We start from the raw sequence: 25652 nt of genomic DNA, 5'->3' as shown, positions 1-25652 counted from the left end.
AACCCAAAATTCCACAGATGGCACCAGCCTCTGAGCCACCTGTTAATCAGCAGGGCTTTCCTGTTCCTTTCAGCATTCTTCCCTGCCACTGACGGGATAGAGGAAAACACTGTCTGTGCTCCCAATCCTTCAACCAATCGCCCCAGTGCCCTGAAGTCCCTTTTGATTGCTTTTGGACTTCTCTCTGCAACCTCGTCGCTGCCAACCTGCATAACCAACAATGGGTAATAATCAGAGGGTCATACCAGATCAGGGAGTTTCTTAGGAACGTCTCTAACCCAGGCCCCAGGGAGGCAGCAGACTTCCCTGTGGGGTGGGTCTGGACGGTGTATTGCGCCCTCTGTTCCCCACAGAAATGAATCGCCTATGACAGTTCCCCTCCTTTTTTTCCTTAACAGGGGCAGTCTTAATGCATGGGGCATTTAATAGATTTTAATAGGATTAACAAGGTGATTAGGCAAAATTGATCAAAACTGCAACTTAGTTACAGATTCAAAGATGGCAAGGTTCACTCTATTACTATATGGAAGTGCGCAAAGGAAAATTAAGGAAAATTAAGATACACTGAGTTGGAATGATTCACAGAGAGATTGTATATACAGGGAACAAGGAAGACCCTCCCGTTGAGTCACAAGGTTCAAAATAGACCCCCTTACTTTCTAAACTCCTTATCAGAGAGGAGTCTAGGTGTGGTTAGTTCCAGTCTTAGTCTTGATCAGTGGTTTATGTAAATAAGGATAATATAACAGTATAAGATTCACTTTATAATTAAATCATACATCTGCAGACTACTTAAATGGATTTACACATGCATACACACACACGTGGATACATATATATATATATATATATATATATATATATATATATATACCCGTGTTAAAAATTCCCCTCAAGTTCAGTGAAATATTCACATCAAATGCCTTGACATTTCTCAACAGGTGAGGCTTGAGCCTCAAGGAGTGAAGGGTTTCAGCCCAGGCTCCACTGTCGGTCTTTGGCAATGGGCCTCTGATTTTAGCAAACTCTTTAAGAGTTTGCTAGCTCTCAGAGGTGTCCCACGCAGAGGGAGATGCTGGTGCAGCCTGCTGCAGTCCAGGAGAGCTCAGAGGGCCTCACTTAGGACTGCTGTTTATAGGATTGTGCGATGATTGGCTTTAGTCATCCATCCAAGCTACCATCTGGTTCGGTAATTACTGGAATTCCAGTAACCATGATAGCACTTTGTTTCAAGGCTGCCAGGTAACTGGTTGTTCCCACTCCCTGCTTCAACCATGTAGGAGTTTGTGGTACAATTAAGGGGCGCCTAATTGACCAACTCACTACACAGTGGTCGAGGTCTGGCAGGAATTCCTGAGGACATAAAGCAGTTGAAGAGAGAAAAGGTGTGGGGGGGAATGCACCACCACAGGGGTATAGAAGGACAGATGGTCATTTCCTCCTTGCTTGTCACAGTTAACTCAACTGTGTGCCTAATGCAGTACCATGCAATTTGAGTTGCTTCTGCTCAGTAAGTTTGGCCTAAGAAATACTATTGCACCTGATCCGTTCATTTCTCTACATTTCTAACTTGCCTTGCTTGTTGTCATGAGCTACAGCTCAACCTCAGGGTGTCTGATCAAATGGGGAAAGTCACATCTGTTCCAACTGTCTGAGTGCAGGTGTGGTTCCTGTACACACCTTTGTTGTTTACAGCTGTGAAGAGGAAGGCTTTCATAGACAGATGAGTGCTCACCATTGGAGCAACGTGGCTTTGGCAGATGGACTATTAGATGGATCAGGAACTGGCTGGATGGCCACATCCAAGGAATTATACCCAGTGGCTCAATGTCCAACTGGAATCCAGCAACGTGTGGTGTCCCTCAAGGGTCCATGCTTGGATCAACACTATTTACCATCTTCCTAGACAGTGGGACTGAGTGCACCCTCAGCAAGTTTGCAGACAACAGCAAGCCAAGTGGTGCCATTGACTTGCTTGTGGGAAGGGATGCCATTCAGGCAGAGCTTGACAGGCTGGAGGAGTGGGCCCGTGTGAAACTCATGAAGTGCAACAAGGCCAAATGCCAGGTCCTGCACCTGGGTCAGGGCAATCCTCAGTTTCAATGTCTACTGTGGGATGAATGGATGGAGAGCAGCCTTGCAGAGAAGGACTTGTGGATACTAGTAGGTGACAAATGGGACATGATCTGGAAGTGTGCACTTGCTGTCCAGAAAGCCAGTTGTATCCTGGGCTGTATAACAAGCAGCGTGGTGGTTCTGTCCCTCTATCTCCACTTTCTAGAGACTGCACCTGGAATGTGCAGCTCTGGGGGGCACACTCCAAGAAAGGCATGGACGTGTTGGAGTAGGTCCAGAGGAGGACCACAAAAATGGTCAAGAGGCTGGAACGTCTCTGCTATGAAGAAGGTCTGAGAGACTTGAGGCTCCTCAGCCTGGAGAAGAGAAAGCTCTGGGGAGACCTTACTGTGCCTTTGCAATATATAGAGGGGGCTTGAAAGAAAGAGACTTCTTTTTTTTTTTTTTAGAATTCCCGATTCTAAGAAAAGCGAGACCCCAAAGCTGGATGCAGCCACTACGCACGGGTCAAAAGCCCGGGCCCCTGCGAGCGCGGCCATCAGCCGGCTGCGGTGGCGTCGCGGCGCCTCCGGGTGCCGCTGTTGGCCGACGCGGAGCGGCGCCGGAGCCGCAGCCGCAGCCGCCGCCGCCGCAGCGTCCTGCCCCCGCAGGCTGCTCGCTCGCCCGGCGCCGGCCAGAGCGGCAGCGGCACGGGCAGCAGAGGCGAGAGGCGGCGCGGCGCGGCGCGGCGCGGCGAGCAGCGGCGTGCGAGCCGGCGCCGAGATCGCTGCCCTCCGGCGGCCCCTGCGCTCGCTGCGGAGAGCGGCTGGAAGCGACGGAGGCGACGGAGGGCAGCGGCGGGAGGGAGGAGCGCGGCGAGCGCTGCCGAGCATGGCGGGCAGGCAGAGGCAGAGGCAGAGGCAGAGGCGCCGGCGAGCAGCCGGGCGAGTGCTGCTGCCCGCTCTGCTGCTGTGCTTGTGCTGCCGGGCGGCGCCGGAGCGGATCCGCTACGCCATCCCCGAGGAGCTGGGCAGAGGCTCGCTGGTGGGGCCGCTGGCGCGGGACCTGGGGCTGAGCCCGGCGGACCTGCCGGCACGCAAGCTGCGTCTCAGCGCGGAGAAGCAATACTTCACGGTGAGCGGGGAGAGCGGGAACCTGTACGTGAGCGAGAGGCTGGACCGCGAGGAGATGTGCGGCGACTCGGCGTCCTGCTCCGTCAGCTTCGAGGCGCTGGTGCAGAACCCGCTGAACGTTTTCCACGTCGACGTGGCCATCCAGGACGTCAACGACAATTCCCCGGCCTTCAGCAAGGCTGCTCTGGACCTCGAAATCGCAGAGTTGACGCTTCCCGGTGCTCGTTTTCCGCTGGAGATGGCCCGAGACGCGGACGTGGGCAGCAACTCGCTGCTGACTTACCAGCTCACCAGCAACCCGTCCTTCAGTCTGGCCGTGAAGGAGAGCCCGGGTGGAAAGAAGCAGCCGGAATTAGTGCTGGAGCGGGCGTTGGACCGTGAGAAGCAGAGCTCCTTTCAGCTGGTGCTGACGGCGGTGGATGGCGGGGAGCCCGTGAGGTCCGGGACTGTCCAGCTTCGCGTCAACGTGACGGACGCCAACGACAACGCGCCCGCGTTCAGTAAAAGCGTCTACGAGGCGCGAGTGCGGGAGAATCTGCCGGCGGGGTCGCTGGTGCTGCGGGTGCGAGCCACGGACGCGGACGCGGGCTCCAACGGGCGAGTGTCCTACTCCTTCGGCAACGTCCCGGACGGCGTCCGCGCGTTGTTCAGCGTCGACAGCGAGAGCGGCGAGGTGAGGACGGCGGGGCCCCTCGATTTCGAGGAGAGGAGCAAATACAGCTTCGGCCTGGAGGCGAGGGACGGCGGCGGGCTCACGGCTCACTGCGAAGTGCAGATAGACATCACGGACGAGAACGACAACGCGCCCGAAATCACGATGTTGTCGGTGTCGAGCCCGGTGCCCGAGGACGCGCCGGCCGGCACGGTGGTGGCCCTGGTGAACGTGAACGACCCGGACTCCGGGGAGAACGGTCAGGTGTCGTGCGAGCTGTCGGGCGAGGCGCCGCTGTCGATCGTGGCGTCGTCGGGCGGCTCGTACAAGGTGGTGACGGCGAGCGCGCTGGACCGGGAGCGGGCGCCCGAGCACCGGGTGACGGTGGTGGCCAGAGACCGGGGCATCCCGGCGCTCTCGAGCCGCGCGGCGCTGGTGCTGGAGGTGTCGGACGTGAACGACAACGCGCCGGTGTTCGAGGAGGCCGCCTACAGCGCCTACGTGGCGGAGAACAACGCGGCGGGCGCGCCGGTGCTGCGCGTGCGCGCGCGGGACGCGGACGCGGGCGCCAACGGGCGCGTGAGCTACTGGCTGGCGGGCGGCAGCGCGGGCGCGGCGGGCGCGGCGCCGTACGTGTCGGTGGAGGCGCGGAGCGGCGCGGTGTACGCGCAGCGGTCCTTCGACTACGAGCAGTGCCGCGAGTTCGCGGTGGCGGTGCGGGCGCAGGACGGCGGGGCGCCGGCGCGGAGCTCGACGGCGACGGTGCGCGTCTTCGTGCTGGACCGCAACGACAACGCGCCGCGGGTGCTGTGGCCGGCGGCGGGCGCGGGCGCGGGCGCGGGCGCGGGGTCGGCGCCGTTCGAGGTGGTGCCGCGGTCGGCCGAGGCCGGGTACCTGGTGGCCAAGGTGGTGGCGGTGGACGCGGACGCGGGGCGCAACGCGTGGCTGTCGTACGAGCTGGTGCAGGCGGCGGAGCCGGCGCTGTTCCGCGTGGGGCTGCACAGCGGCGAGGTGCGGACGGCGCGGGCCGTGTCGGAGAGGGACGCGGCGAAGCAGCGGCTGGTGGCCGTGGTGAAGGACCACGGGCAGCCGGCGCTGTCGGCCACGGCCACGCTGCACGTGGTGCTGGCCGAGAGCTTGCAGGAGGCGCTGCCGGAGCTGAGCGAGCGGGCGGCGGGCGCCGACTCGCCGGCGGAGCTGCAGTTCTACCTGGTGCTGGCGCTGGCGCTCCTCTCCGCCCTGTTCCTGCTGAGCGTGGCGCTGGCCGTGCTGGCGCGGGTGCGCCGGGCCGGGCCGCCCGCCGTCCTGCGCTGCCTGGGCGCGCAGCGCTTCTCCGTGGCCGGCGCCGCCTTCCCGGCCGACTTCTGCGAGGGCACCTTGCCCTCCTCCTACAACCTGTGCGTGGCGCCGGGCCGCGCCGTCGCCGAGGGCGCTTGGCTGCCGCCGCCGCCGCCGCTGCCCAGCCTGCCCGCGGAGGAGCTTCTCGGCGGGGAGCCCTGCGGGAAGCGGAGCCCGAGCAGCAGCGCCGGCGCGGGACAGCCGCCCGCGGAGCCCGACGCACCGCAGGTCTGTAAGCCCGCGCAGTCCTTGTCTCTGAGCCTTTCCTAACCTCTACGCCGCGGGCAGCGGGCTGTTGTTCCTCGTTTGTCTGCTTCGGCGCTTAGTCCGACCTATGTCTCCGTGAACGAATGAACTAATCCTCCACTGTGTCTTTTTAGCAGCGGGCAGTACGAAGCGGCACTTCCCGCGTCACCAGCTGTCACTCGTGTAGGTTCAGAGCGTTTCTTGCCATTCAGCTTGTGCTGGACAAAACGGTACAAGTGTGGTGGAGCTCCGACTGACGTTTTGCGTTTGTTGATTTTCTGCTCAGTGGGCAGTTAGCGACGGCACCTCTTCGTTCATCACACGTTCAGGTTCAGCCGAAGAATTTTCTCTACGAAACCTGTGTTGTCTGAAATGTTATGAGTTACTGGCGGTGAAGGTGGATCCTTACTGTGTAGAATGAGATGCGCTGATTCTACATGGCAGAGTCGGGAAAATGGGACTGACACTCGATGTTTGAGATTTTTCCTTCCTGATCGCTTTTTCCCGAAGTGATGTGCTTGCACCTGGGTGTCAGCTGCACCAAACCCCGTTGGTTTAATGCTCTTTCTCTTTTGACTCCTAAAGGAAACGCGTGTGTGGCTCCATGAAAGGGGAACTTACAGATTGCTCCTCCCTAACGAATGTTCCTCCCTTCTGCCGTGTGCCGTCACATCTTTGGGTGGAAGGCTGCTACGGAAATGGGAGCGTTAGTGGGACGGGTTAGTCTTGTCCGAGTTTTGGGGTTTTGGGCAATTATTTCTCTTTTTGTGTTCCACCCTGAGTAGTGGTTCCCTCTTGTTTACCGTTCCTCATCTCTCTGCTCTACAAAGGCGTAGAATGGGATCTAAAAAAGAAAATCGTGCTTTGTTTTTCTGAACCTGTCTTCTTTTTCTATCAAGTTTTCCACAGAATATGTACTTTGTCCTGGTTGCTAGCGTTTAACGCTAAGGGTGTTCAATATGCTAGCTGTTTTATTTTTGTAATAGACCCCCGAACGGAGGGTGCATGTGCATCGCTTCCTGCTGCTGAGTTACTCTAGAATGGAGCACTGAGTCTGAGGTGTAAGCACGGCCTGCAGCGTGTAAGTGTATGACGAAAAATTCTGAACGGGTGGTTGGAGAAGGAGGGGAAAGGAAGACCAATTCAGAGCAGCCTTCGATGAGCACGTGAAAAGTAACAAAGTCGAGAGGGGAGCGCAATCGCTGAGGAGGACGCCTTTGAGGGCGGATCTTCATTGCTCGCCTGTGCTCTTGGTCATGGTTTGGGAAACTAATGTGGCTGGTGCCTTTCCAGTATGAGGCTGCTTTGACCTGCAGAAAGGCTGAGAAGAAAGTCATTCAAGCATGACTGCTGCAAAAGCTGTGCAATTCATAGTGGGCACGTGCATTTGGACTAATAGACTAAGACTCGTAATATTCTATACGTCGTATTAAGACAACTTGATATCTATATTACATGACCATTACAAGAACCTGTAGTGTGTTCCCAGGAAGGTCTTCTAGGGAGAAATCCCAGAGCCCGTGGCAGGTGCCTGAGCAGCCCCACCTCCTCAGGAGTTGTGCGGGCTTGGGGAGCTTAGGTTCTCCGTTTCAGTTGATTGGCCCCCACCTTCTTCAGCCTTCAAATGTCTGATCTCAGTCAACAATGGTGGAGTGGTTAATTTAGACCGTGTTCCGTATGGACTGAAGCATATAGAGTAAAGTTCCTAATGCTTCGGTTAATGAGCCTGATACCTCTGGTTCTCCGGAGGGTGGGTGTGAACGTCACATGTGTTGTACTTCCGAGCCTGTTTTCTTTTGCTATCCTTGTACGAGTCATTCAAGCACGATGGCTGCAAAACTTCGTGATGGGCATTGTGCTTTTGGACGAGTGGGATAAGAGTAATAATATTGTACATTCATATTAAGAGAAACTACTTTTTACTTTCCATATATGCCAGTAGCAAGTAATTTTTCCCGTGCGGTACAAATACCATTGCCACGGGAGGCCTCTGCCTTCGTCCTGGTTGTGATCGCGTCGAGGAGAACAGAAGAGATGGGCTCGAGGGGAAAAAAAACAAAGAAGAAAGCCAAGGCAGGAGCTGAGCGCTGTGCGGGAGCCGATGCGTGCGTGGCGGCGGTCCGGTGCCCGTGGGCAAGGCCGGGCAGGCAGCGCCGGGCAGCGCTCGGTGCCTGCAGTGCCGGGAGGAGGCTGCGGGCGCCGCTGTTGACCGAGGAGGAGCGAGAGGAAGGCCGGAGCGCTGCAGGCAGCCCCGCCCGCTGCGGCCCGGCTCGCTCGCTCGCTCGCTCGCTCGCTGGCTGGCTCGGCGGGCGGGCGTTCTGCGAGCGTCCCCGCGGTGCGGAGCCGTGCTGCAGCGAGGCGGAGGGTCCGTCGGCCGCGGGCGAAGCGGCGAGCCTAAACCGGAGCGGGAGCCGGAGCGGCAGCCGGAGCGGGAGGCGGATCGGCGGATCGGCGGATCGGTGGATCGGCGGGCGGTGGTGCGGTGCCGGCGGTGCGGCGGCGGCGATGTGCGCGGCGGGGAGGCGCCGGGTCCGGCGGGAGCGAGCCCTGCTGTGGTGCGTCCTGGTGGCGGCGTGGGAGGCGGCGTGGGGGCAGCTGCGGTACTCGGTTCCCGAGGAGATGCCGAAGGGCTCGTTCGTGGGCGACGTGGCCAAGGACCTGGGGCTGGAGCTGCCGGCGCTCCGCCACGGCGGCGTCCACGTTGTCTCCGAAGGTAGGACGCAGTATTTCACCCTGCACGGCAGGACGGGACATTTAGTGACGGCGGAGAGGATAGACAGAGAGCAGCTGTGCGAGAGGGTAACGCAATGCGTGCTGCGGTGTGAGGTGATAGTGGAGGGGGAAATGAAGGTTTATGGAATCGAAGTGGAAATCACGGACATTAACGACAACGCGCCCAGCTTCCGAAAGGCAGAAACGGAGCTGAGAATGAGCGAGACGACAGCGCCGGGGTCGCGGTTTCCCCTGGCCGAGGCTCACGACCCGGACGTGGGTCCGAATTCCCTGCAGAGCTACGAGCTGAGCGGCGACGAGCACTTCTCGCTGGCCGTGCAGGCGGGCCCCGGCGGGGATGAGCGTCCCGAGCTGGTGGTGGCGAAGGCGCTGGACCGGGAGGAGGCGGCGTTTCACGAGCTGGTGCTGAGGGCGAGCGACGGCGGAGAGCCGGCGCGCACGGGCACGGCGCGGATCCGCGTGGCGGTGCTGGACGCGAACGACAACGCGCCCGTGTTCAGCCAGGCGGAGTACGCGGTGCGTGTGCCGGAGGACGTGCCCGTGGGCTCCGCCCTCGTCACCCTCACGGCCACCGACGCCGACGACGGGCTGAACGGCGACGTGAAATACTCGCTGAAGAAAATCACAGAGAAAGCCTCGCAGATTTTCCAGCTGGACAGCGAGACGGGAGCGATCACGCTGCTGCGGAGCTTGGACTTCGAGGAAGGCGACTCGTACGAACTGGAGGTGCAGGCAGAAGACGGCGGGGGTCTTTTCGACACGGCGAAAGTCTCGATCACGGTGACAGACGTCAACGACAACGCGCCGCAGATTTCGGTGCGGTCGTCGGTGAGCGCGATCTCTGAGGACGCCCCGGCGGGGACGGTGGTGGCCCTGCTGCACGTGCAGGACCGCGACTCGGGGGCGAACGGCGAGGTGCGGTGCAGCATCGCCGAGCGCCTCCCGTTCCGGCTGGAGAAGTCCTTCGAGGACTACTACCGCGTGGTGACGGCGAGGGAGCTGGACCGGGAGGAGGTGGCGGAATACAACGTGACGGTGCGGGCGGCGGACGGCGGGTCGCCGGCGCTGTGGAGCAGCGCGGTGCTGGCGCTGCGGGTGCTGGACGTGAACGACAACGCGCCGGTGTTCGCGGAGGCGCGCTACAGCGCCCGGCTGCCCGAGAACAACGCGGCGGGCGCGCTGGTGCTGACGGTGCGGGCGGCGGACGCGGACTGGGGGCAGAACGCGCGCGTGCGGTACCGGCTGTCGGAGGGGCGGGTGCGGGGCGCGCCGCTCTCGTCCTACGTGTCGGTGCAGGCGGAGACGGGCGCGCTGTACGCGCTGCGCTCCTTCGACTACGAGGAGGTGCGCGAGGTGGGGCTGTGGGTGCGGGCGGAGGACGGCGGCGCGCCGGCGCTGAGCAGCAACGTGTCGGTGCGGCTCGTGATCGTGGACGAGAACGACAACGCGCCGCAGGTGCTGTACCCGCCGCCGGCGCCGGCGCCGGGCGCGGGCTGGGCGGGCGTGGAGCTGGCGCCGCGCTCGGCGGAGCCCGGGGCGCTGGTGGCCAAGGTGGTGGCGGTGGACGCGGACGCGGGGCAGAACGCGTGGCTGTCGTACGAGCTGGCCAAGGCGACGGAGCCGGGGCTGTTCCGCGTGGGGCTGCACAGCGGCGAGGTGCGCACGGCGCGCTTCGCGCTGGCCCGCGACGCGGCGCGGCAGAGCCTGGTGGTGGTGGTGAAGGACCACGGGCGGCCGGCGCTGTCGGCCACGGCCACGCTGACGGTGGTGCTGGCCGAGAGCGTGGCCGAGCTGCTGTCGGAGCTGGGCAGCGCGGCGGCGGCGGCGGCGGCGGCAGCGCCGGGCGAGCCGGCCGGCAGCCTGACGCGGTGGCTGGTGGTGGCCGTGGCGGCCGTGTCCTGCCTCTTCCTCGCCTTCCTGCTGCTGCTGCTGGCGCTGCGCCTGCGGCGCTGGCGCCGCTCGCAGCTGCTGGCGGCGGGCAGCGGCGCCTTGCGCGGCGTCCCGGCCTCGCACTTCGTGGGCATCGACGGCGTCCGCGCCTTCCTGCACTCCTACTCGCACGAGGTGTCGCTCACCGCCGACTCGCGCAAGAGCCAGCTCCGCCTGTCGGCCGGCAGCTGCTGCGACACCCTCCCGGCCCGGCCGCCGCCCGACGAGCCCGCGCCGCTGCTCGGGGAGGACCCTGCCGGCGCCCGCCGCGCGGACCCCGCCGCTCCGCCGGTGAGTTCCTCTGGCGAGACTTCCCTGCCTTTCCTTTCTTGGTAGTCTGCACTCTTTCTCTTTCCGTCACCTTTGCTCTCTGCGCGCACGTAAGGCGACTCACAGCTCTGCGTGTCGGTGCCTATTGCTCATTTAGGGCGTTCGCTGGAGCTGTCATCAGCCTCCTACCTGGTGTGGAAGGTGGGAGAAGTGAGGGTACTTTGGTGTTCTGTCCTTTTTCTGGTAGGGGAAGTAGATGTAAAGTAGCTGTAAGCGTAGTAGAAGAGGTGCATCTACGTGTGCATCGGTTCTGTGGTTTCAAACCTCCCCTCCTGGTAGAGGAGGCCCAATCCATGGCCTGATCGTGGTATATGTTACAGGGAAGTGGTCTGGGGCACTGGTCTCTTGATAAGATGTTCTTGCAGATTATGAGGGTTAAAGCACACCATGCAAGTTCTGAGGGGATGGAGATGAGAAGTGTGGGAGCCGCGCCCGAGGGGCTGCTGAATTACAAGAGAGAGATGGTTTGCTGTGGTTTCAGGCAATGTGAGTTTCATGTTCCTGAGTAATTTTGGCCTAAGACACATTATCCCGGCTGTACTGGGAGCCCTCTGTGGTTCTTCCTGTGTGTTTGCACGTGGTTATGATGTCCTTAATAATTAACAGCTATGTACTTATGAGAAGTGCCATACTGGGAGCTTTGGGAGGAGCCAACAGTGTTTCCATTGCCTGCTAAATACCTTAATTCAGTGTCTACTCTAAGTGCCATAATCTAGAAGAGTATGTCATGATCCTTTTGGTTTTGCATAGTTTAACTTCTTGCCTTGCTCGTTTTCATAGGAAATGCTTTCCTGGAGGTGTTTCCTCAAAATGTTACTGCAAGAAATGTTCTTGCTTGCCAAATACACATGGTAAGAAGCCATATGTTGTTCATGGTAAAGGAGAAGTGGGCGGTGCAACTTCTCTTTTGATGAAGTCTACCTGCAAATGATGAAGATCTACAATAACCATGCAATCTGAGAAGGGTTTGAGGAGAGTCTCGGGGGTGTTGTGTGTGAAGAGATACTAGTGGAGATGTGGCATGTGTTTTGTCCACTCCCAGGGTTTATTGCTGGCCTTCTGAAAATGAGCCTGAAGATGTCTTATTTTGGGGTGTTGTGAGTTCATCAGTTTGCTTTCCCATTGCATGCTGTGTTCCCTGTGAATGGTAGTTAAATTCTTGCCTGCCTTATCATGATGAGGTAAACTGGGCCTCTGTGTGTCTGATAATGTGTCTGAAAATGTCACTGGAAGAAATGCTCTTGCATGTCACACAAACGTGGTGAGAAGTCGGTGCAAGACCAGCGAGAGACTGATCTTGAAGCAGGAAAAGAGGGGGGTTGTATGTTCGATCTGGCTGGGCGGTGCTTTAATGTCATGCGTAGTCCCAATGCCTCTCCCAGTTACACTGAGCCCTCTTTTCATGCCTCCTGAAAAGGGATGTCAATCCTCTGACAAATTTGTTTGCAAGGAACAGCCATGGAATTGCAAGCATGACTCAGGGGTACTCTTTCTCTTAATCGCTGTGTGAAACGTCATTTTTCCATCTAATAGGTCCTTGTCAGACTGTGAGGTAGGGTTTCATCGTGGTTGTATTAAGCTTTTCCCAGCCTTCACCAGCCTTCAGATGGTATTAATGGCTCTTGCTCTTATGAAATAGGTGCTGATGTTTTGTCGGTATTAAAATTGGTGTGAATGTTGGGGATGGGAGGGTATTTTTGTCAGGATTTTCTGGGTTTGGGGCTTGTTATTTGAGGCACGTGGGAGGAAGTTACTCAATTTATGCACCATCATGTTGGATGCAGCTTTCCTGTAAATGGTAGTTATTGAACGTAGATGTAAACATTGCATTAATGATTGCAGAGTCTCATATCTTCCAAATTGCCCATTGATGGTGTCTTTGGGTTGGTACCTTCATAAGGGAGTCTTTAACTGAGCTGCTTATGCCCTTTAGAACATTTTATATTTCTTGAAATGAGCATGATGAGCAGGGAAGTGCCTATGCGTGCATCCGTGCTCTGATCTTTGTTCTCTAGAAGGAGAAGTCGTGTGCTCAACATTTCTTTCAGTGGTGTCTGCCTGCAAAGTTAGCTGCCTTGCTGGGTGATGTTTGAGCATGCTGAAGCCTTCTGTCTGCACAGAGGGTGGGCAGGTGGACGAGTTCTCTGTGGTATAGTTTGAAATATCTAAAAGGTAGGTGTCAATGTTCCGTTTCTCCCCGTTGTGACATAGGTCCCATAGTGGTGGTCCTCTGCATGTTCCTTTTCTTATAGTCCAAAGAAATTACTCTGAGAACTGTGGCTATGGTCTTTAGTGTGAGCTCCTGTGTGATCCTCCTGTGTACTTTTTACCAACTAGATACTCTTCTTGTGTGCCTACTACAGTTGACGTGATCTGAAATGTTAAGCTCTGCTTCCTTCACTTCTGCAGGCTTCACATTCCTTCCTTGGTTCTTCTCCTGTTCTAAAACTGGGCCTCAGTTTGGCTGGTGGTCCTTAAAAGTAGAGACCTGTTAAAATTATCAGGCTGAGGGAGCAGTTTCCATCCATACCTTGAAGGTGTTCAGCTGCCAAGATAAAGACACTTACTGATATGCTTCTGTTGCCCTAAAATGTCACCAAAGGAAATGCTGTTTCAGCTGTGGCTGATGCATGGCCAAAAGCTGGGCATTGTCCATGGTTCAACTTAAGGCTGTGAGGAGGATGGTGAAAGGCTGGCTCCCAACCATGAACATAAGTGGGTCAGTGTGGTTTTAGCTGGGCGGCTGGGCAGTGGTTTGGTTTCATGCCTGGTGCCAAGGCCTGTGCCATTTATGTTCTGATCCTAGCTTTGCTGTCCTGAAGGGCAATGGTAGTCCTCTGACAATAAAGAATTTGAGTGTAAGAGTGTACGATGATGCATGTGTAGAACAGCTTACAATTCCTGTGTGTGAAATCTTCTTTATCCACATCTGTCTCCCTGGAACGTTGTGATGTAGAGTTTCCTCATAGCTGTAATTATGCTTTCTTTCAGGCCTTGGTTTCCTGGAAGGTCATGGTTCCTTTTCCCCGTTTCTGGACAGTGCTTTTGCATTGGAACTGCAGCAATACTGGCTTCAGCCACCTAAGACAGGTTTTTAGGTGTGAGGAAGTTGTGTATGATTGGAGAGAGGACTGGGATGAGCTCTCTTTGTGGGTGGAGTGGCCATAGAAGAACAGATGGTCAATTCCCTGCTTGTTGTAGGTACTCTGTTAGGCACCTGGTTGTGGTACCATGCACACAATTTGAGTTGTGCCTACTCAATAAGTTTGGCCAAAGAAAAGTTGTTCTCTCTGATCTATTCATTTTTTGTATGTTTCTAAGTCGTGCCTTGCTTGTTGTCATGAGCTACAGCTGTGGAAGGTCACATCTGTCCCAATTGTCTGAGTGCAGGCGCAGTTCCCATACACACCTTTAATGTTCACAGCTGTAAAGAGGAAGGCTTTCATAGACATCTGTGTGCTGCTAGAGGCACCCTTGTCTGTAGTGTAAGGAAGCAAAACCATCTCTACTGCAGTCCTCAAATTGCAGGGTAGCAACCCAGCCCCACCAAAGTTTCCATGAACAGAATGGGGGGTCAGTGGGAGGACACGTTCCAGGTGTTCCCTACGTGGTTCCCGAAAACAATGCTGGTGGCTCAGTTGGAGCCGTATTTAGAGAGATGGGTTTCACAGATGTAAATAAGGAGCTGGCTGGAAAGCCATTTTAAAATTAATGGCACAATGTCCAAGCAGAAACCAGTAACGTGTGGTGTCCCTCAAGGGTCCGTACTTGGACCAGTACTATTTATCTTCCTAGACAGTGGGATTGAGTGCACCCTCAGCAAGTTTGCTGAGAAGTTGTGGATGCCACATCATTGGAAGTGTTCAAGGTCACATTGGAGGGGGATTTGAGCAACGTCATCTAGTGAAGGATGTCCCTGGCTATGGTAGAGGTGGTTGGACTACATGATCTTTATGGTTCCTTCCATCCCAAACCATTCTTTGGTTCTATGAAAGACTTGACCTGGCTTTGCACTTTCCCATTGGCAGCCCCTCAGTTATGGAGATGCAAAAGAGGGAACTTTTGTCAATCAGAAACAAAATAAGAAAGGTCATTCCACTATCTTAGCATAGGGCTATATATGTTACCTTTAGGGTGATACATTTCTCTGCTCCCTTCACAAGAAAATCAAGAGTAGGACAAACATCAGAGACACACATGAGCAAAAGGAAGAAAGGCAGGGACCACGCAATCCCTCTGCAGGTCTGGCACGAAAGGATTGAAATGAGTTTTGCTTCGTTCCTTTTCCAATTACATATTGATTCCTCCAACACAACTATTTCCTTCTTGGTATTCGTGCCAACTACAAAAGCAGGATTCCAATTCCTGACAGAGTGCTAAAGAGCTCTGAAAGTCTTCCCTAGCTACAGTATCGTTTCTTGCCCTTACAGTTCCATCTCGATTTTATTAAGAGCAGCTGAGTTCCTTCATTTACTGCTGTGAGGCGAAGATTTTCCTCTGACCGTTCACTGCGACTCAAGGAGATGACCTAAAAGTACCCGACAGCGTATGTGAGCGCTGAACGCCTTCGGAGTTGCAGCAAGCAAGTGCCTCTGAAGTTCCGGATTCTAAGAAAAGCGAGACCCCAAAGCTGGATGCAGCCACTACGCACGGGTCAAAAGCCCGGGCCCCTGCGAGCGCGGCCATCAGCCGGCTGCGGTGGCGTCGCGGCGCCTCCGGGTGCCGCTGTTGGCCGACGCGGAGCGGCGCCGGAGCCGGAGCCGCAGCCGCAGCCGCAGCCGCCGCCGCCGCAGCGTCCTGCCCCCGCAGGCTGCTCGCTCGCCCGGCGCCGGCCAGAGCGGCAGCGGCACGGGCAGCAGAGGCGAGAGGCGGCGCGGCGCGGCGCGGCGCGGCGAGCAGCGGCGTGCGAGCCGGCGCCGAGATCGCTGCCCTCCGGCGGCCCCTGCGCTCGCTGCGGAGAGCGGCTGGAAGCGACGGAGGCGACGGAGGGCAGCGGCGGGAGGGAGGAGCGCGGCGAGCGCTGCCGAGCATGGCGGGCAGGCAGAGGCAGAGGCAGAGGCGCCGGCGAGCAGCCGGGCGAGTGCTGCTGCCCGCTCTGCTGCTGTGCTTGTGCTGCCGGGCGGCGCCGGAGCGGATCCGCTACGCCATCCCCGAGGAGCTGGGCAGAGGCTCGCTGGTGGGGCCGCTGGCGCGGGACCTGGGGCTGAGCCCGGCGGACCTGCCGGCACGCAAGCTGCGGGTGGCGTCTGCCGCCAACAGGCCGCTGAAATACTTCACGGTGAGCGGGGAGAGCGGGAACCTGTACGTGAGCGAGAGGCTGGACCGCGAGGAGATGTGCGGCGACTCGGCGTCCTGCTCCGTCAGCTTCGAGGCGCTGGTGCAGAACCCGCTGAACGTTTTCCACGTCGACGTGGCCATCCAGGACGTCAACGACAACGCGCCGCGCTTCCTGCAAGACAATTTTCACCTCGAGATCAACGAATTGACTACTCCCGGTGCCCGCTTTGCCTTGGGCATGGCTGAAGACGCGGACGTGGGCAGCAACTCGCTGCTGACTTACCAGCTCACCAGCAACCCGTCCTTCAGTCTGGCCGTGAAGGAGAGCCCGGGTGGAAAGAAGCAGCCGGAATTAGTGCTGGAGCGGGCGTTGGACCGTGAGAAGCAGAGCTCCTTTCAGCTGGTGCTGACGGCGGTGGATGGCGGGGAGCCCGTGAGGTCCGGGACTGTCCAGCTTCGCGTCAACGTGACGGACGCCAACGACAACGCGCCCGCGTTCAGTAAAAGCGTCTACGAGGCGCGAGTGCGGGAGAATCTGCCGGCGGGGTCGCTGGTGCTGCGGGTGCGAGCCACGGACGCGGACGCGGGCTCCAACGGGCGAGTGTCCTACTCCTTCGGCAACGTCCCGGACGGCGTCCGCGCGTTGTTCAGCGTCGACAGCGAGAGCGGCGAGGTGAGGACGGCGGGGCCCCTCGATTTCGAGGAGAGGAGCAAATACAGCTTCGGCCTGGAGGCGAGGGACGGCGGCGGGCTCACGGCTCACTGCGAAGTGCAGATAGACATCACGGACGAGAACGACAACGCGCCCGAAATCACGATGTTGTCGGTGTCGAGCCCGGTGCCCGAGGACGCGCCGGCCGGCACGGTGGTGGCCCTGGTGAACGTGAACGACCCGGACTCCGGGGAGAACGGTCAGGTGTCGTGCGAGCTGTCGGGCGAGGCGCCGCTGTCGATCGTGGCGTCGTCGGGCGGCTCGTACAAGGTGGTGACGGCGAGCGCGCTGGACCGGGAGCGGGCGCCCGAGCACCGGGTGACGGTGGTGGCCAGAGACCGGGGCATCCCGGCGCTCTCGAGCCGCGCGGCGCTGGTGCTGGAGGTGTCGGACGTGAACGACAACGCGCCGGTGTTCGAGGAGGCCGCCTACAGCGCCTACGTGGCGGAGAACAACGCGGCGGGCGCGCCGGTGCTGCGCGTGCGCGCGCGGGACGCGGACGCGGGCGCCAACGGGCGCGTGAGCTACTGGCTGGCGGGCGGCAGCGCGGGCGCGGCGGGCGCGGCGCCGTACGTGTCGGTGGAGGCGCGGAGCGGCGCGGTGTACGCGCAGCGGTCCTTCGACTACGAGCAGTGCCGCGAGTTCGCGGTGGCGGTGCGGGCGCAGGACGGCGGGGCGCCGGCGCGGAGCTCGACGGCGACGGTGCGCGTCTTCGTGCTGGACCGCAACGACAACGCGCCGCGGGTGCTGTGGCCGGCGGCGGGCGCGGGCGCGGGCGCGGGCGCGGGGTCGGCGCCGTTCGAGGTGGTGCCGCGGTCGGCCGAGGCCGGGTACCTGGTGGCCAAGGTGGTGGCGGTGGACGCGGACGCGGGGCGCAACGCGTGGCTGTCGTACGAGCTGGTGCAGGCGGCGGAGCCGGCGCTGTTCCGCGTGGGGCTGCACAGCGGCGAGGTGCGGACGGCGCGGGCCGTGTCGGAGAGGGACGCGGCGAAGCAGCGGCTGGTGGCCGTGGTGAAGGACCACGGGCAGCCGGCGCTGTCGGCCACGGCCACGCTGCACGTGGTGCTGGCCGAGAGCTTGCAGGAGGCGCTGCCGGAGCTGAGCGAGCGGGCGGCGGGCGCCGACTCGCCGGCGGAGCTGCAGTTCTACCTGGTGCTGGCGCTGGCGCTCCTCTCCGCCCTGTTCCTGCTGAGCGTGGCGCTGGCCGTGCTGGCGCGGGTGCGCCGGGCCGGGCCGCCCGCCGTCCTGCGCTGCCTGGGCGCGCAGCGCTTCTCCGTGGCCGGCGCCGCCTTCCCGGCCGACTTCTGCGAGGGCACCTTGCCCTCCTCCTACAACCTGTGCGTGGCGCCGGGCCGCGCCGTCGCCGAGGGCGCTTGGCTGCCGCCGCCGCCGCCGCTGCCCAGCCTGCCCGCGGAGGAGCTTCTCGGCGGGGAGCCCTGCGGGAAGCGGAGCCCGAGCAGCAGCGCCGGCGCGGGACAGCCGCCCGCGGAGCCCGACGCACCGCAGGTCTGTAAGCCCGCGCGCTCCCGCTGTTTTCCTTGAGCCTTTCTGGACCTCCGTCCCGATTGCCCCGAGTTTCCCTGGGTGGTGTGCATGGGGAGTGCTGCTCCGTGTCTCCGTGACGGAAGGAACGAACGGGGTATGCCCCTTCCACTCAGAGCAGGCAACTGCCGGCGGCCCTTCCTGCTTCTTCGGTGGTGACAGGTTGCGGTTCAGCTGAGAGCTTTGGACCACAACTCTCGGATGAGTTAGTAGCAGTGAAGGCCGGAAATTAACGATTGTGCGTGATGGAAAATGTGGTGGACGCTTGGTGTTGGAGATTTTACCTTCCTGATCGTTTCTTTTTCCCCCAAACCCAAAGGTAATTGGACCTGGTTGATAGCTGGATGCCAACCCGTTGGTTTCCCAAAGGAAAGGTGCGTGTGGCTCCATGAATGGAGAAGTTACGGGTTGTGCCTCCCTAGTGAATGTTCCCCTCTTCTGCCGAGTACCCTCGCATCTTTTGGGGGAAGGCTGCGGCACAGATGGCAGCATTAATGGTACGGGTAAATTTTATGCAGGCATGATTCTTCCGAGTTCGTTGTACAGTTATTGCCCATTTTAACGGTGAACGCTGGTCCCTACCGTGTAGAATGAGACCCGCTGATTCTGCATGACGCAGTCGGGAAAATGGGATTGGTGCTTGGTGTTGGAGATTCTTCCGTCCTGGAACGTTCGTGTTTTCACCACGAAAGGAGAAGTTACGGGTTGTTCCTCCCTGATGAAGGAGGAGAGTGTCGCCCATCTTTTGGGGGAAGGCTTCTGCAGAAATCGTAGCCCAGGTGCTATGGGTTAATTTGCCCAGGCATTGTTTCTCTGTGCGGTTATTTCTCCCCACCCCCCCACCCCCCACCCCCCATCCTCGGTGATAGTTCCCTCATTTTTACCGTTCCTGATCTGTCTTTCATACATAGGTGAAGGTGTAGAAAGGGATCTCAAGAAAAAAAAAAAAAAGAAAAAAAAAGAAAAGGAAATCGCGTTTTGTATTTCAGAGCCTGCTTTCTTTTCCTACCCCCTTTTCCAAAAGAGAGGCGCTTGGACCTGGCTGATCGTGTTGTCCCAAAAGCGGGATTGTTCACCCAGTGTGCAATACGCCAATATACAGAGAGAGCAGAGGTGGTTTATTTAATGCATTTCTGCGCAGAAATGGGTGCTGGGTGATAATTCCACAAAGCTAGCACACCACACACAGGAAACACAGCGTCTTTATCCCGTTACATGATTAGTAAAGACCCACCGAAATTTATGTTCGTTGGTCAGGCATTACCATCTTGTGGGGCAAGATGTTCCCTTGTATCAGTTTCTCAGTTCCCCTTCCTTCAAGGTTATAGCCATCCGTTCTTTTCATCGTTAATTGATAGAGTAAATACTTCCTTCTCTCTTAGCTCCTCCCTCCAACCACCAGATCCTGTTACACATAGTTCATTGGTTCGCTCAGCAGAAAATTCCATTTTCTGCGGTATATCAATCGCGTTGACAGGGGAATACCGAACCGACGAATTCGGTCTCTCAGCCACTTTTTGCAAGAGTTTTTGCATCTGCCTGTTTTACCAGGAGAGGCCTCTACCCATCCTGAGAACGCATCTAAAATGACAAAGAGATTCGCAAAATGACTGCAGTTAGGCGCCTTTGAATAAACTCCATTTGCACGTTTGTGGTCCGCACAGCTCAGGGTGTGCAGCTGTACTTGTCTTCTCCTGCTGTCCTACAGTATTTTGTTGAAAAGGTGTCCTACCAACACGAAGATTCTAGAATTAGATGAGTACTTTGCTAACAAGCATCAATCTGTTACACCGTGATTTCTGAGAAAACCAAAGCCCCTTCCTGTTCCTTCAAGTTAATCGAATTACTTGATTCAATGTAAATGTCTATAAACCATACAAACTCTAAATTTATGTGGCCTATTTAGAAGGGAAATCACACGTTCAAGTCCTATAACTTTCCTTTTCCAGTATTAGCTGTATCTTTAGATGTACCAGCATTTTAATGCAATTCAATTGCTCTCGTCCAGTTGAAAACTACTGTTGAGAATAGTCGCATATCCGGAAAATAGGACCGTAAGAAAAACGTGGAGAAAATCAATTCTGTCGTATGGCTGCCGTCGCGTGCGTCCCCTCCCCGCTCTCCCCTTTTTGCTAATGTGGGCTACAGAATAGGCACGGCAGTAGACGGACCTGTTCTTCTTCTTGCTGTACTCACAAAGCCATTTTGCCTGTAGTTTGTGGGGAGCCGAGCAGAGGATTCAGTGCAGGAGCCTCCCACCTCCTGGGTGGTTGTAGTAAAATCAAGGCGAAGTGATCAAGTGACCCACAGTGTGAAACCGGGCTGGGTGGGAGAGAATGATTTTCGAGCAGCGGGGAGCCTCCTCCTGTAGTGTGTTCCCAGGAAGGTCTTCTAGGGAGAAATTCCAGAGCCCGTGGCAGGTGCCTGAGCAGCCCCACCTCCTCAGGAGCTGTACGGGCTTGGCGGGCTTAGGTTCTCCGTTTCAGTTGATTGACCCCCACCGTCTTCAGCCTTCAAATGTCTGATCTCTGTCAACAGTGGTGGAGTGTTAATTTAGACCGTGTTCCGTATGGACTGAAGCATATAAAGTTGCTGCTGCTTCGGTTAATGAGCCTGATACTTCTGGTTCTCCAGGGGGTGGGTGTGAATGTCACGTGTGAGCCTTCCGAGCCTGTTTTCTTTTGCTGTCCTTGTACGAGTCATTCAAGCATGATGGCTGCAAAACTTCGTGATGGGCATTGTGCTTTTGGACGAGTGAGATAAGAGTAATAATATTGTACATTCATATTAAGAGAAACTATTTTTTACTTTCCATATATGCCAGTAGCAAGTAATTTTTCCCGTGCGGTACAAATGCCATGGCCACGGGAGGCCTCTGCCTTCATCCTGGTTGTGATTGCCTCGAGCAGAACAGAAGAGATGGGCTCGAGGAAAAAAAAAAAAAACAACAAAAAAACCAAACAAAAAAAAGCCAAGGCAGGAGCTGAGCGCTGTGCGGGAGCCGATGTGTGCGTGGCGGCGGTCCGTTCCCCGTGAGCTGCCCGTGGGCAAGGCCGGGTAGGCAGCGCCGGGCAGCGTTCGGTGCCTGCAGTGCCGGGAGGAGGCTGCGGGCGCCGCTGTTGACCGAGGAGGAGCGAGAGGAAGGCCGGAGCGCTGCAGGCAGCCCCGCCCGCTGCGGCCCGGCTCGCTCGCTCACTCGCTCGCTCGCTGGCTGGCTCGGCGGGCGGGCGTTCTGCGAGCGTCCCCGCGGTGCGGAGCCGTGCTGCAGCGAGGCGGAGGGTCCGTCGGCCGCGGGCGGGAGCGGCGAGCCTGAACCGGAGCGGCAGCCGGAGCGGGAAGCGGATCGGCGGATCGGCGGATCGGTGGATCGGCGGGCGGTGGTGCGGTGCCGGCGGTGCGGCGGCGGCGATGTGCGCGGCGGGGAGGCGCCGGGTCCGGCGGGAGCGAGCCCTGCTGTGGTGCGTCCTGGTGGCGGCGTGGGAGGCGGCGTGGGGGCAGCTGCGGTACTCGGTTCCCGAGGAGATGCCGAAGGGCTCGTTCGTGGGCGACGTGGCCAAGGACCTGGGGCTGGAGCTGCCGGCGCTCCGCCACGGCGGCGTCCACGTTGTCTCCGAAGGCAGGACGCAGTATTTCAGCCTGCACGGCAGGACGGGACATTTAGTGACGGCGGAGAGGATAGACAGAGAGCAGCTGTGCGAGAGCGTAATGCAATGCGTGCTGCGGTGTGAGGTGATAGTGGAGGGGGAAATGAAGGTTTATGGAATCGAAGTGGAAATCACGGACATTAACGACAACGCGCCCAGCTTCAAGGAAATCGTGCTGGAGGAGAGAATGAGCGAGACGACAGCGCCGGGGTCGCGTTTTCCCTTGGCTAGAGCTCACGACCCGGACGTGGGTCCGAATTCCCTGCAGAGCTACGAGCTGAGCGGCGACGAGCACTTCTCGCTGGCCGTGCAGGCGGGCCCCGGCGGGGATGAGCGTCCCGAGCTGGTGGTGGCGAAGGCGCTGGACCGGGAGGAGGCGGCGTTTCACGAGCTGGTGCTGAGGGCGAGCGACGGCGGAGAGCCGGCGCGCACGGGCACGGCGCGGATCCGCGTGGCGGTGCTGGACGCGAACGACAACGCGCCCGTGTTCAGCCAGGCGGAGTACGCGGTGCGTGTGCCGGAGGACGTGCCCGTGGGCTCCGCCCTCGTCACCCTCACGGCCACCGACGCCGACGACGGGCTGAACGGCGAAGTCAGATATACATTTCAAACCCCTTCCCTTAAAGCCTCGCAGATTTTCCAGCTGGACAGCGAGACGGGAGCGATCACGCTGCTGCGGAGCTTGGACTTCGAGGAAGGCGACTCGTACGAACTGGAGGTGCAGGCACGGGACGGCGGGGGTCTTTCCGACACGGCGAAAGTCTCGATCACGGTGACAGACGTCAACGACAACGCGCCGCAGATTTCGGTGCGGTCGTCGGTGAGCGCGATCTCTGAGGACGCCCCGGCGGGGACGGTGGTGGCCCTGCTGCACGTGCAGGACCGCGACTCGGGGGCGAACGGCGAGGTGCGGTGCAGCATCGCCGAGCGCCTCCCGTTCCGGCTGGAGAAGTCCTTCGAGGACTACTACCGCGTGGTGACGGCGAGGGAGCTGGACCGGGAGGAGGTGGCGGAGTACAACGTGACGGTGCGGGCGGCGGACGGCGGGTCGCCGGCGCTGTGGAGCAGCGCGGTGCTGGCGCTGCGGGTGCTGGACGTGAACGACAACGCGCCGGTGTTCGCGGAGGCGCGCTACAGCGCCCGGCTGCCCGAGAACAACGCGGCGGGCGCGCTGGTGCTGACGGTGCGGGCGGCGGACGCGGACTGGGGGCAGAACGCGCGCGTGCGGTACCGGCTGTCGGAGGGGCGGGTGCGGGGCGCGCCGCTCTCGTCCTACGTGTCGGTGCAGGCGGAGACGGGCGCGCTGTACGCGCTGCGCTCCTTCGACTACGAGGAGGTGCGCGAGGTGGGGCTGTGGGTGCGGGCGGAGGACGGCGGCGCGCCGGCGCTGAGCAGCAACGTGTCGGTGCGGCTCGTGATCGTGGACGAGAACGACAACGCGCCGCAGGTGCTGTACCCGCCGCCGGCGCCGGCGCCGGGCGCGGGCTGGGCGGGCGTGGAGCTGGCGCCGCGCTCGGCGGAGCCCGGGGCGCTGGTGGCCAAGGTGGTGGCGGTGGACGCGGACGCGGGGCAGAACGCGTGGCTGTCGTACGAGCTGGCCAAGGCGACGGAGCCGGGGCTGTTCCGCGTGGGGCTGCACAGCGGCGAGGTGCGCACGGCGCGCTTCGCGCTGGCCCGCGACGCGGCGCGGCAGAGCCTGGTGGTGGTGGTGAAGGACCACGGGCGGCCGGCGCTGTCGGCCACGGCCACGCTGACGGTGGTGCTGGCCGAGAGCGTGGCCGAGCTGCTGTCGGAGCTGGGCAGCGCGGCGGCGGCGGCGGCGCCGGGCGAGCCGGCCGGCAGCCTGACGCGGTGGCTGGTGGTGGCCGTGGCGGCCGTGTCCTGCCTCTTCCTCGCCTTCCTGCTGCTGCTGCTGGCGCTGCGCCTGCGGCGCTGGCGCCGCTCGCAGCTGCTGGCGGCGGGCAGCGGCGCCTTGCGCGGCGTCCCGGCCTCGCACTTCGTGGGCATCGACGGCGTCCGCGCCTTCCTGCACTCCTACTCGCACGAGGTGTCGCTCACCGCCGACTCGCGCAAGAGCCAGCTCCGCCTGTCGGCCGGCAGCTGCTGCGACACCCTCCCGGCCCGGCCGCCGCCCGACGAGCCCGCGCCGCTGCTCGGGGAGGACCCTGCCGGCGCCCGCCGCGCGGACCCCGCCGCTCCGCCGGTGAGTTCTTCTGGCGAGACTTTCTCCGCACGCTTCCCTCCACTGCTCCTATCCCTTCCCCGCGCCGCGCTCTGTGTCCTTCGTAGGGCGGTTTAGTTGCAAGGAAGACAAAGCTTCTTCATTCGGCAAGACGCAGTGTGCTGGTGCCTCTTGCTCCCGGTAGGTGAACATGTCATTGTGGCTCAGCGTTACAGCTGGTGTGGGAGGCAGGAGAGGTGAGGTTGCTCTTGGCTTCAACTTCTTTCGAGCGGGGCTTTGCGTTTTTGTCACGCACCTGGTCGTTTCTAATTTTGTCTCCTGATGCGTAAGACTGTTTTTCCTGTCACTATGACGTGTTGTGAATGAATCTATTGCATCATTAGCAAATGGAAGCTGGCATTATTAGCAGGGTCAGATATCTACCCAACAGCACATGTGCTTGAGTAGGAATGTTAATGGCCTCATGTATAACTTAGTTGCTTATCGTTTCTACTCTTCTTGGCCTTCACGTTGCTCCATGATAACGCGGTGAGCAACAAAAAGTCTTTGTATTCGTACATGCTGCCACATTTGCGCACCTGGTGGAAGCATGGGCTGGGCAACAACTCGTCTCTTGTCGATGTCTGCCTGCCTGTTATGAAGGTGAAAGAGAATTTAAAGTTGTGACTATTTGAGAAAGTCTCTGGGTGGCTGCGTGTGAAGACCTGCTGGAGGAAACGGGAGATGTGTTTTGCTTATTCCCCATCTTTTAAGGTTGACATATTGGAAAAGGAGCTGGATGTGTTTGGCTTGAAAATATATGCTATGGCAAGAGCCACACGAGGGCAGGAGGGGAGAGATTCAAGGTGCAAGGAAAGATGTAAGGAGGGCGATATTCCCCCTCTGCAGTTGTTCATTGAGCCAGTCTCTCCTGGAGGACTGCTCCTCTTTTACTTTTGGAACCTTGATGATTCTTCCCAGAAGACTGGTGAGGAGGCAAATGTATCTTCTTTCTTGGTACAGAGATATATCTATGTGAAGTCCGTAGCATGATCTTGGTGCATGTTGAAGGTAAATGGTCTGGCCACCTGGACCTTGGATGCCATGTGCTTGCAAATTATGAGGGTCAAAGAGCACCATGCAAGTTGTGAAGAGTTGGAGATGCGAGTCACAGGAGCTGTGCGTGAGGGGCTGTGGAAGGACACAAGACATATGGTTTGCTCCTTTTGCTGCTCAGTGTCCAGCTGTAGTATCACACAATGTGAGTTTCAACTTTCCAGAGAAGTTTGGCTAGAAGACATGCCATCCCAGCTGTAGTGGGAGCCCTGGGAGGTTCTTCCTGTGTGTTTGCAGGTTGTCGTCAACTCTTAACTAGTAGCTTAATTATGTACTTATGACAAATACCCTAATGGGAGCTTTCGGAAGAGCAAACTGTGTAATTGTTTCCTGCTAAATACCTGAATTATGTACCTACTTACTAAGTGCCATAATCTACAAGAGTATGTTGTGCTCCCTTCCTTTCTGCAGGTGTTCACTTCTTGCCTTGCTCTTTGTGATGAGCTAAAGGTGGGCCGTTGTCTCTGATAATGTGTTAAACATCAAATACGTTACATTTGCCTGACTGTCCTGTACATGCCTTTCCTGTTTACAGCTGTAAAGAGAAAGGCTTTTATAGAAGTGTTTCCTTAAAATATCACTGGAAGAAAAGCTCTTGCTTGTCACATAGACATGGTGAGAAGCCCAATATTATCCGTGGTAAGGGGAAGTTGTTTGTGCATCTTTTCTTTGGGTGGAGCCTGCCTGCAAATGATGCAGATCATTGACAACCGTGTGAGCTGTGAAGGGTTTGAGGAGAGCCTTGGGGGTGCTGTGTGTGAGGAGGTACTGGTGGAGCCAAGGC

General features: G+C 58.7%; 3 protein-coding genes and 1 pseudogene across 3 annotated transcripts; all 4 read left to right on the top strand.

Moving 5' to 3' along the window:
* The first annotated feature begins 2946 nt into the window (after window positions 1-2946).
* LOC142594175 (protocadherin gamma-B5-like) lies at window positions 2947-5845 on the top strand. Its single transcript, XM_075715651.1, has 2 exons — window positions 2947-5406; window positions 5711-5845. The coding sequence occupies exons 1-2, from the start codon at window positions 2947-2949 to the stop codon at window positions 5843-5845; spliced, it is 2595 nt and encodes an 864-aa protein (XP_075571766.1).
* Window positions 5846-7929: 2084 nt separating this feature from the next.
* Window positions 7930-12783, top strand: LOC142594174 (protocadherin gamma-A10-like). Its single transcript, XM_075715650.1, has 2 exons — window positions 7930-10377; window positions 12754-12783. Exons 1-2 carry the CDS (start codon window positions 7930-7932, stop codon window positions 12781-12783), a joined length of 2478 nt encoding a protein of 825 aa, XP_075571765.1.
* Window positions 12784-15445: 2662 nt separating this feature from the next.
* On the top strand, window positions 15446-17947 carry LOC142594173 (protocadherin gamma-B5-like). The gene has a single exon (XM_075715649.1). The coding sequence runs from the start codon at window positions 15446-15448 to the stop codon at window positions 17945-17947; it is 2502 nt and encodes an 833-aa protein (XP_075571764.1).
* Window positions 17948-21355: 3408 nt separating this feature from the next.
* On the top strand, window positions 21356-24805 carry LOC142594172 (protocadherin gamma-A5 pseudogene; annotated as a pseudogene).
* Window positions 24806-25652: the final 847 nt, after the last annotated feature.

The sequence above is a fragment of the Pelecanus crispus genome, chromosome 8, assembly GCF_030463565.1.
Source record: "Pelecanus crispus isolate bPelCri1 chromosome 8, bPelCri1.pri, whole genome shotgun sequence".
In the NCBI taxonomy this organism is placed as follows: Eukaryota; Metazoa; Chordata; class Aves; order Pelecaniformes; family Pelecanidae; genus Pelecanus; species Pelecanus crispus.
Note: the sequence above shows the minus strand (reverse complement) of the source record. Positions and strands in the feature narration are given on the sequence as shown.